Source organism: Vitis vinifera, chromosome 8 (genome assembly GCF_030704535.1).
Source record: "Vitis vinifera cultivar Pinot Noir 40024 chromosome 8, ASM3070453v1".
In the NCBI taxonomy this organism is placed as follows: domain Eukaryota; kingdom Viridiplantae; phylum Streptophyta; class Magnoliopsida; order Vitales; family Vitaceae; genus Vitis; species Vitis vinifera.
In genome coordinates, this window is record NC_081812.1 from 15,863,039 (window position 1) to 15,878,791 (window position 15,753).

The window sequence follows — 15,753 nt, forward strand, 5'->3', positions numbered from 1 at the left end:
AAATCCTTATCAGAAAATTAGTAAACAATACATAAGTGAAAATAACCTAGCAATCAACCCAATAACATCATTCATACCGACTACTTATTTACCTGAAGAAGAATCAAGTAAGATACAGGACTTTCTGAATAGGGATCACGGCAAAGTGAGCAAACATCCTGTGAAAACTCTGCCGAATAATGTCCAACAACAGAGTCTGATACTCCTTGTTTGGATTGTAATTTACTCGACCCGTTTTCCATATCGGAACCGAGGCTCTTCAAAAATTTGGACTGCTCTGCTCTCATTTTTGCCTGCATAACAAACCAAATAATCCTGAGAATGTCTATTCAAACTGGGGCAACTTGGTTTGGAGCAACTACAGAACAGACTGATCTGTTAATATCAGAGGAGTACTTAGAGGAACAGACTAGAGGGTTTAGATAGAACACTATAACAATTGGAACCAGCCTGATAAACTGCATGTTTTACACCTAGGGGAACTAGCCATATAAAGCCAAAGTAAAGAGAAGGAATTGTTCCTACTACACATCCAGCAACACCTTTTTTTTCAGTACCTTCCTTTTGGAATGTTGGGGGGGTAGGAGGAGAGTGGTCCATCTATGGAGATTGACCATCTATGAGGGAAGTGTATTTAAAGAACATCATGAGATCTCACCATTATAGCAGCCTGTCTCTCTCTAGCTTTTGCCTTGCGTTTCTCACCATCAGAAGCTGACCCCAATGCATTTGTATCACCATTTGGATTGGACTGTAACAAATGATTGACCACTTCGGGTGCAAGTTTTTGCAGTTTGGCCATGCAGTTGGAATCCATCTCAGCAAACTTCTTCAATAAGCTTTCTATCCAAGAAGAAAGGTTGCAATTGATAGCTTCGATGAAGTTGTCTGGATTTTCTCTCTTATGCTTCCCCATCAATAAAACAAGAAGTGACAACAAACTATGTTCACCAAATCTGTTATGTACTCCCACGAAAATTTCTTCACCAGCAAAAGCTAGCATAGGAATTGAATCCTCATTGTGGCATGACCTATTGCTGGCTTCTTTCTGCAAAAAACAGATGTCTAATGCCAAAGAGAGTAAGTGCAATGCCGTCAGAAGAACCCCATCAGGAGCTCGTGATGCAGCAACTTTATCTGTGAAAACAGCATAAAACAAGACTGCACGGACAATCTGAAGGACAACTTTGCAAGTAGCTATCCTGGCTATTCCATTGAGCGGCTGATAAATCTTTGTCCACTTGGGAAGCTGAGTGGTCAATGCAGAAACATTACAGAAGCGTGAATATCTTTCTTCTGCAAACTGCAAATCCCTAGGGTTCCAACGAGGATGATACAAATCAAGTTCTTTCCAATATGCCTGTCGCAGTGAATACATCCCCTGGGATACAAAGGAATATCAAAATAAGTATTCAAATGCAAGTCAATTCAGAAAATCAAAGATATTTTTAGACCACAAACAGAACCTGATTCACGCCAGATGGTTCGGAGTACAATGCAATGGTATCCAAAATTTCCTGAAGTTGATCAATTTTAGAAAGGTCCCGAGGAAGAGATTTTACCAACTGACTATGAGTAGCATTTCCAATGGCCAACTTATAGATCAACTCTCTTTTCAAACTCTCAGTAGTTGTTAGTCCACAAAATCGCCTCTCTTTAACTAGTTGTATGATAAGAGTGAGCATTTCCTGCACTAGAACTGGTTCATACCTGACAACATTACGTTCTTCAGCAGAACCTCTATAGCAGATTGATGCAACTACTAATGAAAAATGCATGCAATAACATAGTTGGCATGTGAATAACGCATGCATGTGTGAGGTCAACGTAGGTATGGTAATGAAATATGTGACATGATTCATCAGAGGCTAAAGAAGTGCAAGCAGACAAGCAAGAAACTTTTCTGGAGTGGATTCAGTGATCAATGGAAGAATAACTCCTAGGGATAAGTATTATAACCAATAAAACAATCCTGAAAATTATTTTTTAATAGCCAAAGGATAAAATTTATCACTAGGAGCCTAACGAAAAAGGAGGCACTACCCTAGTATATATGAGGTACACAAGGCGCACTAAGGCCAAAGAAACAGCCAAAAACAACACCTATGACTGCTTCATGCACAAACCATCTACAATATCAAGTCAGGAATGGTTTGTTTCCATCCCACAACATCTCAAACCAAGCAAGCAAACACTTTAAAAAAGAGCCCTTAACAGCAAAGATCGCTTCATGTCTTTCCAAATACTTCAGAACATGCATAAAATGGTCATCTTCCAAACCAACTACCTTTTTTTGTCCCCCACATCTATTGTGTCATCAACATCACAAACTTTCTTTGGAAGGAATCAAGTCACCCCAAAAATAGAAAACATGAAAGACCAAATCTTGATGACCAATCACAATGAATTAGAACATGATCTACCAATTCTTCTTCTTGCTTACAAAGACAACTAATTCATCAAAGTTCACCATCTTTTCATAAGATGGTCAAAGTTCACCATCAAAGACAACTTGATAGGCTCAGCTTGTGCAGCTCATACATACATTGAGAGTGAGATTGAAAAAGAGTGCTTAAGGCAACAAACTTTAAATAGCAAGGAGAAGAGAACCATTTTCTCCTGTAAAGGGCATGACAAAAGTATCACAACCTCTTGTTGCAAGACATGGAACAACAAGTGGAAATGAAATGTTGTCATACATTCCTGCTACTCATATCATAATGAGTTCAAAAGGGGAAGCATATGGCTGAATTTGTGCCTAGTTTAAACCATTCTTGACAGCTGATGGACCTAGTCTTGAAAAACAAAAAAGTAAATAAAATAAAATTCTTTAAAAATATATATTTGGTTGATCCTATTCAAGCCATAAAGCATTAAGCAACTCACCTTATTGTAATAAGAAAAAAGTTTAAAGAAAGTTAAGATAAGTGGCTCTAAATCCCATCAAACAATATAATAAAACAAATTTTAAACGAAAAATAAAGTTTAATGGAATATAATAAAATTTCATTGTGATACTTTTTTTTATAAGCAAACAAAAAAAGATATATTAAAAAGAGCGCACCTAAGTACACAAGCAATGTCCTACCCCAAGTTGCCTCCCAAACAAAATATCTCGTTTTTGCTGGCAACCTATTACAAACAATATCTTTCGAAAAGAGTATAAGGACTTTAATGAAAACATTCCACACTTCAATTCCAACCAGGCCACCCTATCTCATCATTCTCATTTACCACTTTTATTTGCAAACTTAAGAGAAATTCCCCCATTCTTTCATGCTCCTTGTCATGCAATGCTATGAAAGGGGATCGTATGGGTCACCAAGGCCACCAGGCAAGGTGAGGCAAATAAAATTCACCTCTTGAATAACCAGGCAAGACAACTTTCAAGAGGTGATGTCTAGGCAGTTGCCTTGGGATAAGGCTCAAGTTGTAAAGGCGATCGCCTTTGACCATGGGTTAAGATTAAACACACTCAAATTCTAATTTAATTCGATTTAAGATTAGATTAAAACAAGGCATAAGATGAAACATTCTATTATGAATCATAGTGATGTTGGGATAAAGTGTTATCAATCTACTCTTGATGAAGGGGATCACAATTAGTTTCAATAATGACAGTGATGATGATGCCTAAAGCTTCTCTAGGACATTCATTCTCTTATTTTGTTTTTTATCTTGATTTTTGAATGTTTAGAAAATTGGAGTATATATTTGGATAAGATGAATTTCTCTAAACAATATAATGTTTCTTATAACGTGGGATATAGCATTTAACACTTTGAATATTATGGGTGCCGTAGAGCTTCCCATAGAATATCAAGATCAGTGTCAAAACAATGATTAAGAAGAGAGGGATTAGAAGGATTAGATATACCTAATTCTAGAGTTGATGACTGGTCGTGTGTAAGAGAGATTGGATCTTGCTCTGGCATTGGTAGCCTTGCCTTCCTAAGAGTAAACCATCAAGTCTAAATCAGCATTTTCTGTTACTATTGGTTTTATGATGTCAGTTTCTTTTCTTGTTGTTGGTTGTATGTTGTCTACCTCCTCTACACCACCATGTTCAGTAGCATTTTCTGCTACTGCTGGTTTAATGACGTCAGTTTCTTTTCATGCTGCCAGTTGTATGTTGTCTACCTCCTTTTTCTATATTTCCTTTTATTTGATAAGCTTGAATCTTTCCTTGCTACTCAATAACCAAGTAATAGAGACCCTCTCTCTCTTTAGCACTACCAATCATCTTCCCCGTAGTTAGGTCCTAAAACACACAATTAGTGGGAAAGAAAGTTACACAACAATTTTGAGATTTTGTTAATTTACTAATAGACAATAAGTTACAAGACATTTGAGACATGCAAAACAGATGAAAGAGTGATATTGGGAGTGACTGAAACATTATCTTTACCACTAATAGAAGTCAAAGATCCATTAGCAATTTGTACTAGAACATGGAATGTAGGATAGAAAAACATTAGACTCTTTAGTCATGTGATCAGTTGCCCCTGAATCAATAATCAAAGTGTTAAGAATGAAGAATACTAGAAGTCAATAGAAGGTTGATGGCAATAACTAAGGGTTGATGGCAATAGAAGGTTGTGAATATGATAGACAAAGCTTGGCAATGAAGGCCATGAAGAAAAAAAAAACCTACCAGAAACCTTTTTTCAGCTATAATACCATGTTGGAAAATAAAATCATTTTATATTTCTTTGAAAAATTAGTACAAATACATATACAACCTTCAAACTTGTACAATAAATGGAAATAGAATAAGACAGCTGACCTATCCCTAAAATTTTTCCTACAAATCTTCTAAATTACAACTTCCCTAATTTACATAGTCAACTAATCTAAATATGCACAAAATATGCAAAAAAAATCAGGAATAAATCAAATAAACACCAATAGTAATCTTAAAAAGCATACTCACAATGTTCTAGGGGATGGACTGGTAAACACATCATATGACTATAAGATTATCTAAATGTTATTGGAGAAGAAGTTAACAAGATTAGTTACATACTCACTAGACTGTTCAAGATTCAAAGAAAGGTACTCTGACAACCCAAAGCGATCTAGAATTCTATTAACATAAAGATCAGCTGGAGCCAATGCAGCACAGCACTGCAGCAGAAACAGATCAAGCTCTAAACCCTGTTCGGACCTGTAGAAAAGAACCAAAATAAAAAGAAGAGAGGCTCAGAACCTTTGCATAAGTGTAAAATGGGGACCCAGATTTTTTTTTTCACAGGCAAGAATAGTTTACTTACCAGCGAACTGAACGATACCACTCACATGATAATAGAGCAGCATCCCCATTCCTCCGCCACATTCCAGCATGAACCTCAGCACAAAATACCCTAATCCGCAGAGGATGCTCCATAATGAAGGCAGAAAACCCATAAGGATGGCAACCTCCTAGAACATGCCCAAAGAAATCGCTATAAACATCTGGAAGTGGATTAGCAGCACTGGCACTGATCATATATGGCTCAGTAGCTTCACCGTAACATCTATTCAATGCTTTTTGTAAAAGCAAAGAAAGCAATCGATGTAAAGGAATATGAACAGATATATCCTGTGAACTAACATCATAGAGTATATCTGGCCAATCTGATAGACTCAGAACCCGTAGGGCATCTAATTCTCCTTCCATGGTAATATCATCAAAACCTGCAGGGTAACAGGCATTATCTGAATCAGTTTTACCAGTCATGATTGATATTCTGTCTTGCCCTATGGGTTGTGCAGTTTTATCAAGTGACAGACTTTGCCTACCTTGAGCTTCATTTGAACTGGTAAATTTACTGAAAATATATTTGCCCTTCCTGATCTTAGATAATGTTTTCTTCAAAGCTAAGAAATTGCTAGCACAGACACTGCTGGTATTTGGAGATAACACATTAAAAAGAGATCCAGATGCATTATCTACTCCCAACCAATTCTCAATAGACCTTAAGCACTCAAATATCAACCATGTAACGGAGGCAGGAATTAGAAGTTGGCAATCAGATTTTGCTTCATTGAATTTTGTACCACAAACAGAGGTTTCCCGGGAAAGCCGTCCTACTTTTGAATGTCTTAGGCTTTCTTCATCATCCAAATCTTGCTTTTGTGCGTTGAAAAGTATCTCAATATCAGTCTCTTCAGATTTGGAACCAGAAAATGCACCCGCCACCAAGAGAGAGTGAATATTTGCAATAGAGTGACCTAAAACAAAAGGATAATGCATGTTCTCATTTTCTTCTTCTATGTGGAGACCTGTTTCTCTCTTTTGAGGGTTCATCCCTTGCACAAAAGCCAAGAGTTTCATCCAAGTTCTAGGGACATCTCGCTGGTCATGGGTTATATATTCAGGTACAGCAACATGACTTGTAACAAACCTAATATCTTCAACTACACGAAGAGTGGTTTCATACAAATTTCCCCACTTGGTAACCTGTGAAAGCAAAATAACCAACAATTCTACTCTTAACTCAAAAATGAAGAGAGAAAAACACAAAACAGAGGAAAGAGAGAGGAGGGGAACTTTAATCCCAACTACTTTTTTTTTTATAGGCAAAAACACAGAAAAGAGTATATTAATAAATAAATAAAAGGGCACCCAACGGCTAACCCAAAGCATACAGGAGGTATACAACAGATGCTTATAGGCAAAAAACAAAAGGAACATAATGAGCAAACATAATCCCAACTACTTGAGATAGGTAAAAATGGGAAACAAACATAATGAGCAACTAAAACTACAGATTAGAAAGGCATCGAGAAGATTAAAGTAAAATCCTAGAGGGGAGAAATATGTGAAACAAACAAAAGCAATTTATAACATTCTCAATCAAAGAACATCAACTCAATTGAAATGGATCATCCAGGAGAGGAAAAACAGACTGGGGATTTAACTCGGTTACTTAATCATAAAGGTTCTATTTCTGATGGAAAATAGTTATTTTACATTGGATATCAAGCTTTGGGATGCTTTTCTCGTTGGCTGCATGGAAAAAAAAAATACTTTTTAAAAAGATGGAGTCACTTCATCAAAAAATTTTACATTAAAATTAACTTCAAGTTAAGTCTTCAACCTAAAAGTCACATCCCCTGCTCAAAGAAGGTATAGGGGGGAGCTGCACAAAGATCATAGCAAAAGGAAGTTGCACCTAGACTCAATTCTGGACCCAAAATCAAGTCCAAGCTGTACAGGCCCAACCTTGGTCTTATTCCTTCTTTTTTTTTTTTTTTTTGCACACATAGGACACAGGAAGTATGCATCTAAAAAAAAAACAACAACAACAACTGCAACCATAGTTTTAAAAGCGCACTTTAAGCATGCCTAGGTTCAAGGTGCAACCACTCCTTAGTTATAGCACCTTTCTTGCTAAGACATGCACCTCATTGAAGAGGAGCACCTTGTTGACTTTACTCTTTTTTTTTAACACTTTTATTCTTGAAATTTCTAATTATTGAAATTTACATAATTTCATCACTCAATTGTTATCTCTTGGGTGGCTCAAAGGAAAAGAAAACCTCAGAAATCGGAAGCTTGAATTCATAAGATTTAGCTACCAAAACAAGTACCCCCTTGGTGATAGTTTCTTGTTAGGGATTTTCCTCCCTTCCAACTTTTGTGTTTCTTAGTGTATATTATTGGCTGGTTGTTGCATATGGAGAGGTGTTGGTTTGCAGTGGAATCCAAGTCCTTTGACATCTCTATTGAGGAGCTTGAATTGCAGTGTGCTAGGATCCTAGTGAGGTTGAATGGGAGAAGTCTACCCGCTTCATTGCAGCTAGTTGTTGGGTCTTCGAGCTATTCGATCCAATTGTGGTGGGAAGTCCCCCTAAAATTTTCCATGGTTGTTCCGAGAAGTTGCAGCAATGAGCCGCTAGAATTGGAGGTCAAGGGTGACAAGGGTGCTGGATCACACACGGGTATAGCTGTGGAGAAAGACTTATTTCTGTTGCAAACTGGTAGGGAAGGCGTGTCGAACTCTGGAGGGAAGAGTGGCCATTTTGGTGAAAGTTCGAACTGTTGTGTTCAAAAAGTTGTTGTAGATGGAGAAGATTTTGGTGGCGGTGGCAGGGGGAATTCAGTTGGCAGGAGAGACTGTTTGGAGGAGATCGTGGGCTTAGAGAGGGGAAATGGGCCGATGTGGGAAGGCCCATCTTTGTTGCAAAAGGCCCAGAGGGTGAGTGGGTTTGCTGTTGGAGAAGATGGTGAGTTGGGCTGGGCCCAAGGGTGTGGCCCTTCTTTTATTAGGGAGAAGGTTAGTGGGAGGGTGGTTAACCCTTTAGGGCTTCTCGTCTGGGGCGATAGAGCAACAGAGACTGTCCCGACGGAGTTGATCAAGTCGCCTTCGACTTGGATTTCAGGCACCGATGAGGCTCTCCAAGCTGAAGCGACAAGGTACTCCTCTCATTCCTTTCCTTTGGTGCTTCGGGGAGGTACGGGGTTTCTCTTCTTTTTCTCCTTCTTGTCAGAAAAAGGCTGCGAAAGGGGACTGCAGTCATGTTTGTGGCTTGGGGGCAGAGGCGGTTGAAATGGATGTGAGTATTTGTCCTCTTGAGTGTAGTTTTGGCTGACGGGAGTGCTGCGTCGACCTCTTCTGGGTACAAAAGGGCTTTGGTTGTGGTAGGTGAGACAAACCCTGAGGAAAGCAACTTCAAGAGGCGGCTTGAGTGTGCAGAGTCAACTGAGGAGTGGAAATCGCCTTGCCTTGCTCAGTTTAGTGACTTTCTAGGCATGCCAACCACGAGATTTGAGGAGGAAATTCTAGCTTTGCTCAAGAAATGGATTTTGAGGAAAGAACAAAAGAACCAGTGGTTTGGGTCTAAAAGGGTTAAGGTTGAATCCTCAAGGTCTGAAAGGGAACTTAGAAGGTTGGAGTGTTCTATTAATCTTAAAAGTTCAGGAAGTGAAAAAGCTCTCTCCTAAGAAAGAGGGGGGTTCAGTTTCCGAGGGTAAATGAAGTTAAGAATCCTCTCTTGGAACGTGAGAGGGGCAAATGATAGCTATAAAAGAAGGATCATCAAATCTATAGTCAAGGCTCAGAAAATGGATTTGGTTTGTCTTCAGGAAACCAAAATCCAAAGTCTGTCGTGTAGTTTGGTTCCGTCGTTGGGGGTAGGCACCTGGAGTGGGGCGCTCTTAATTCTTAGGGTATGGCAGAGGGGGTATTAGTCTTTTGGGATAGTAGGGTTTTAGAGCTGACTGGAATGGAAATTGACTATTTTTCAGTTTCTTGTCGGTTTAAGAATGTGGAGGATGGCTTTTGTTGTGTTTTTACAGGGGTGTATGGCCCTTCTGTTGGGAGGCTTAGGGAAGATTTCTGGGAAGAGTTGGGGACTATCAGGGGTTTGTGGCAAGATCTATGGTGCATACAAGGAGATTTTAATGTTATTAGATTTGTGAGAGAGATGAACAATGTTTTAAGAGTGTCTTCAGCAATGAGAAGATTCTCGGAGGTCATTGAGGATTTGGAATTATGGGATCTCCCTTTACAGTGGGGGTCTTTCACATGGGGGGGCGGTTTGAATAATCAATTACAGTCAAGGTTGGATAGATTTCTAGTTTCTGAGGATTAGGAGTGTTATTTCAGTGGGGCAGTTCAAAGTCTTTTTCCTAGACCTGTTTTTAACCATTGTCCAATCTTGTTGGACGGCGGAGGAGCGAGAAAAAGGTCATTTCCCTTTCAGATTCGAAAATATGTGGCTAAAGGAAGACGGTTTTAAGGATTTGTTAAGGAGTTGGTGAATGAGTTTCCAGTTCAGAGGGTCTTTCAGTTTCACCCTGTCGGAAAAACTTAAAGCGCTTAAGGCTAGCTTGAAGACTTGGAACATAGAAGTGTTTGGAAATATCACTGCTAGAAAAGAATCAGCCTTAATATGATGGTGTTTAGGGATTATGTAGAAGGGGACAGGGAGTTGCTTGCAAAAGAGCAAAATCTCATAAAGCGGGCTTTGGAGGAGTATAAAAAGTGGGTGATAATGGAAAAGACCTCTTGGAGGCAAAAGTCTAGAAAGTTATGGCTGAGAGAGAGAGAGACAAAAATATTGGTTTTTTCCACAAAATGGCCAATGCACATAAGAGGGTCAACTTTTTGGTGAAGATCAAGATAAATGGGACTTGGGTAACGGAAGAGCGTGTCATCAAAGATGGAGTGGTTCAGGTTTTCCACTCTTTTTTGTTAGAAATAGAGGAGTAGAGGCCCAGGTGTAATGAGCTGCAGGTTGGGGTCCTTGAAAGGGAAGATGCAGCAATGCTAGAGGCTCCCTTCTATGAGGAAGAGGTTTTTGGTGCTTTCTCGGACCTCCATGGAGATAAAGCTCCTAGTCCTAATGGTTTCTCAATGGCGTTTTGGCAATTCAGTTGGAGTTTTCTGAAGGAGGAAGTTATGGGGTTCTTTAAGGATTTTCATGATCAGGGCAGGTTTGTCAAGAGCATTAATACCTTTTTTCTGGTTTTAATTCCTAAGATAGGGGGAGTTGAAGATCTCAAGGACTTTAAGCCTATAAGCTTGGTGGGCAGTTTTTACAAGTTGTTAGCAAAGGTGCTAGCTAATAGGCTTAAAAAGGTGATAGGTAAAATAGTTTCCCAGTCCCAAAATGCTTTTATGGAGGGAAGGCAAATCTTGGATGCCTTGTTGATTGTGAATGAGGCTATTGATTCGTTGCAGAAAAGTGGGGGTGGTGGCATCCTTTGTAAGCTGAATATTGAGAAGGTGTACGACCATGTAAATTGGAGTTTTCTTATTTAGTTGTTGGAAAGAATGGGTTTTGGAGCTAAGTAGATTAGTTAGATCCAGTGGTGTATTGGTATGTCAGCTTCTCCGTCCTTTCTAATGGAACCCTCTCTGGTTTCTTCCCAAGTTCTCGGGGCTTGAGACTGGGGGATCCTTTATCTCCTTACCTTTTCATAATTGTCATGGAGGCTCTCAGTTGCTTGTTGAAGAGAGCGAGGAAGGGAGGATTTTAGCCAAGGTGGCGGTTTAGTGGTAGAGGAGGTGCGGGAACGGAGATCTCTCACTTGTTGTTCGCAGATGACACTTTAGTATTATGTGAGCCTTCTCTTGATTAGGTGTCCTACTTGAGTTGGCTTCTTATGTGGTTCGAAGCCATGTCAGGGTTGAAGGTGAATTTGGACAAAAGTGAGATCATTCCGGTGGGGAGAGTGAAGAATGTAGAGGATTTGGCTCTTGAGTTTGGTTGCAAGGTTAGCACGTTTCCATCTTCTTACTTGGGTCTTCCTTTGGGTGCTTGTTTCAAGGAGGTGGCAATTTGGGACAGGGTTGAGGAAAGGCTGAGGAAGAGACTTTCCATTTGGAAAAGGCAGTATATCTCCAAAAAGGTTAGACTAAATTTGATCCGGAGCACTTTATCCAGTATGTCTATCTACTGTATGTCCCTATTTTATATGCCAAGTGTGAGGTTGATGAGATTGGAGCGGATCCAAAAGGGTTTTCTTTGGGGTAGTGGGGCCCTGGAGAAGAAAGCCTCATTTAGTAGATTGGTCTATTGTTTGCTCAGATAAACAAAAGGGTGGTTTGGGTGTGAGGAATTTGACGTTGTTGAATAAGGCTCTCTTATGTAAGTGGAGATGGCGTTTTGCGGTGGAGAGGAAGGCTTTGTGAAAGCAAGTTATTTATGGGAAGTATGGGGAAGAAGAGGGCGGATGGCGGTCATGTGTTGTGAGAGGTAGTTTTGGGGTTGGTCTATGGAAAGCGATTAGGAGAGTTTAGGATGTGATAGGCGACAATATGGTTTATTCTATGGGGAATGGTAGGAGAGTTAGATTTTGGAAAGACAAGTGATGTGGAGACGATCCTTTGTGTATTTCTTTTCCCTCCTTATTTGCTATATCCTTGGCTAAAGAAGCTTGGGTGGAGGATGTGTGGAGCCATTCTGGAGGGGGAGAGTGGGCTCCTAGGTTCTCTAAGCGACTTAATCATTGGGAATTGGGAAGTGTTCGAGGTGGAGCGATTTCTCTTAAGGCTACAAGGGAGGAGGGTTTATAGTGATGTGGAAGATCAAGTAGTTTGGACAAAGGCAAAAAACGGAAGTTTTTCTATCACGTCTCTCTACAAGGCTTTGGAATCGGAAAGACTAGGGGATTTTCCTACAAGAGTTATTTGGAACTCTTTGGTGCCTCCAAGGGTGAGTTTTTTTGCTTAGAAGGCTACGTGGAAATAGGTCTTAACCTTGGATCGTATTCAGAGGAAAGGGTTCTCTTTGGCTAATAGATGTTATTTGTGCCTTTCAGAGAAAACGTCTATTGATCACATCCTCTTGCATTGTGAGCTAGCAAGAAGTTTATAGAACTTACTTTTTTCCCTTTTTGGGGTTTCATGGGTGGCCCCTTATTCAGTTAGAGAGGTGTTATTGGGGTGGCTTGGGCCGTGTGTGGAAAAGGAGAGGAAGAAAATGTGATTTTCAGCTCCTTTGTGTCTTTTTTAGATTGTTTGGAAGGAAAGAAACATTAGGGTTTTTGAAAATAAGGGTCATTTGATTCAAGGGTGTAAATCGTTTTTCCTTTCTAACCTTTGGGCGTGGACTAAGGGGTTTTTTTTTACTCTGGCCCCCCTTCCTTTGTGGATTTTGTGAATTGGTTAGGCTCTGTTTAAGGGGTTCCTTTTTCTTTCTCTTGTATACTATCTGTATATTTTGGGGCGTGTCCTTGATGTGCCTTTTTCTTTTTAATATATTGTTTTTTATTCATCAAAAAAACATAATTTCATCACTCTTCTATTGAATACTTTTTGTAAATGTTTGGAATCTTAAATTTTTTATTGATTTGATTAGATTTTGAATCATACTTTGCAAAATTGATATGCATCTCAAGTCACGTTTCACTTCATTCAAGCACATGTCTTCTGTTTTTTTTTGTTTTTTTTGATAGATAAACCCACAAAAAAATATATTAGATAAAGGGTGTTTAAAAGGCAACCCAAAGCATAGGGATGTCTTCTGTTGTACCTTACACCTAAGCTGTAATAAGAGAATTTTGCCCCTTAGGTGCGCCTTGCGCCTTTTAAAACTATGACCACAACCACGTTCTAATTACTTAAGCACAACCACTCAATGAAGTCTATCAAGGATGGAGAACCAGTTTGAACACCACCTTGCAGAAACCCTCGAGATGACTAGTATAGGTTACAAACAAGGGAATCCTTAAATGATTGGTCTGAGTACAGCTTTGAAAATTGAACTGGCATGCATACATTACCACCCACAACCACGTTCAAAACTGAACTTTTCTTTTATTCTTTTTCATAGGCAAAAAGACTTCATTATAAGAGCCTAACAAAGGAGGCCTGCACAAGTACACTGGATGTATAAAAAGATTTCTTTAATTCTATTTAAAGACACTAGAGAATGTACAAGTGGCTGCCTCACTTCAATGAACAGAAATTTCTTATAAGTTCAACAATTACAAGAAGCTAATTTGTTGGCAATAGTAATGGTGTGTAAAAACACAATAACAACATTGTCATTAGAGCAAGGTTAACACCCTTGTGTCAATTGACATAAGCAATGCAAAATTTAAATAGGTTTGACAAACTTCATTAGACAAGAGGAAACTCTAGGCAGCCTGAAAATATCGGTCGTTCACATCTATCAAGTACCATACCATAGGTGCACAAATCAGATCGTGACCATGACTTTTTATTTTTATTTTTATTTTTAAAAAAAAGGTGAACAAGGCACCACTATAATATTTTCCTATTCATAATGCTGCCAACTCTCAAATTTTGCAACCATTAAGAAGTTCTTATGTAACAAGGGAGAGAATAATATTTTAACATTAAAATTAATGTAGAAGAGACGTTTTTGCAATTGTCAAATGACATCAAAAAGCTGAACATCAAAAATTAAATTTGAAAAAACAGCTCCTTGGTAGGTTCCAAAAAAAATTCATGTTGTTAGACGAAAACAATAAAATACTGGGAATAAAAATTACAAACAACAGAGTTTGGGCCAGCTTGACCCAGCTCTAAATCAAGGAGATCAGGTGGTAGGTACTCATTTAAGCCCAATGGCATGGGCTGACTTCTTGAAACACAGTGCTGTTAAAAAAAAAAATGGTTGTGCACCATCCCAGGTGGCTGAGGGTTTTGTCAAGTCTGGCAACCAACTGCCAAGAATGGCAAAACCTGAGAATATCATCTGCAGGGTGATCTTTTATTCCATAGCTCCCTATCATAAGATAATTCTAAACAAACACAGTAGGAGAGACAATCACAAATATGGTAGACTGAACCCCACAATGAATTATATTCAGTTTAAATAAACAAAACAAAATTGAACACACAGGACATTTTAATTTATCATTTTCCTACATAACTCCAGAAAGGATGACGAATTAGAAGAGTAATAATAGGTTGTTCCCTCCCTCTTCTCTGTAATGAAGTTGAAAATATTAAGAATCTGGAAATATAAATTAAGCTGTTACTAGAAGATAATTGAGCAACTAGTCAACTAGTCAAAGAACAACTTCTCAACTTGTTCACAATTTCCAAATCTTCATAGAATTATCACTTTCTTCTTCTTTGTCTCGGAACATCAACTTTTGTCACAACCTCATGGATTTGGAAATTGAGTATCTTGAAAGACTTAGGTCTTCACTCACCCTAGTGCACTTGTCTCATTTTGTCCTAGATACAGGGACTTGGTTTATTTCCTATTCAGGTCTATTTTCAGTAAAATCTTTCTTTTTGGCCTTGTCCAAGTTATCAAATCCAAGTCCTTTCTTTCTAACCAATTTTGTTTGGAAATCAGAAGTCCCATCTAAGGTCACAGCTTTCGCATGGATAGTGGCGCATAAGAAGGTGAGCATCAATGACATGTTACAATTGAGAAGACCTTACAAATCCATTAGCCCTAATTGGTACATCTTATGTATAGGGAATGGAGAATTGACTAATTATCTTTTTTTACATTGCTCAACAACTCTGGGGTTACAGCACAAGTCATTCAACATAACCAAGATGGTTTGGGTTCCACCCAATAGCATTCGCAATATCTTGCCCATCACTTTAAGAGGATTTGGGAGTTCCACTAGAGGCAAGACCCTTTAGCCAATTGCTTGCCTCACTTTGCCTTGGATTGTGAGGCAAGAGAAATGCTAGGATTTTTTAAAAAAAGTGGAGGATGGTAGAGACTTTGTGGGATCTACGTTACTTTTATTCCTCCTTATGGACTTCTTGTACCACTGTGTTTAAAAGAATTCCTCTCAATGCTATTCAACTTAATTGGCATTTGGTTTATAATTAAAAAGGGGTAGACAACAATGAGAGGAGCTTGTTCAGTCTTGATTTATAGTCATAATTGGACTAATTTTTGTATAGGTTTCCATGTATGGTGGAGGAGTTTGAGTCATATTCTGATTAGATCTTGTATTTTGTGGGGAGGATCTCTCATCCTTCTCTTGATCTATTTATCAATGTACAATATATCTCTGTTTCTGATAAAATAAATAAATAAACTTAGTAGCCTGGAAAACCACTTCACCAATGGCAATCACCTTATAGAGGCTAGAGTTGCTAGAAGTAAAATCTAGAGTAGATTGACACCAAACAATGTTCAAAGAAAATCTAGAATATTCACCACAAGAAGTCATTATATTGGATCAAAGTCTTGCCTTGGGACTTTTCACTATTTCTGGTTTTTTTTTTTTTTTATGAGTTCAGATCTTTATCACTATCCTAAGCAGCCTCATGAAATGTTATAATGAGGAAACAAGTATAGCACATGATTAAAAAT

The 15,753-nt window shown here is 38.7% G+C and overlaps 1 protein-coding gene across 4 annotated transcripts in view; it reads right to left on the bottom strand.

Annotated features, from left to right (window-relative positions):
- Window positions 1–15,753, bottom strand: part of LOC100245881 (E3 ubiquitin-protein ligase PRT6) — a 36,666-nt gene that overhangs the window by 18,593 nt on the left and 2,320 nt on the right. For 3 of the 4 annotated variants that reach the window (XM_059739117.1, XM_059739116.1, XM_059739115.1), the window contains exons 3-7: window positions 5,274–6,442; window positions 5,027–5,167; window positions 1,467–1,710; window positions 659–1,381; window positions 93–293 (exon numbers count right to left, since the gene is read on the bottom strand). In XM_059739117.1, coding sequence (XP_059595100.1) covers window positions 93–293; window positions 659–1,381; window positions 1,467–1,710; window positions 5,027–5,167; window positions 5,274–6,442 — 2,478 coding nt within the window. The remainder of the gene's footprint in view (window positions 1–92; window positions 294–658; window positions 1,382–1,466; window positions 1,711–5,026; window positions 5,168–5,273; window positions 6,443–15,753) is intronic. The other variant, XM_059739118.1, reaches the window with a different exon arrangement.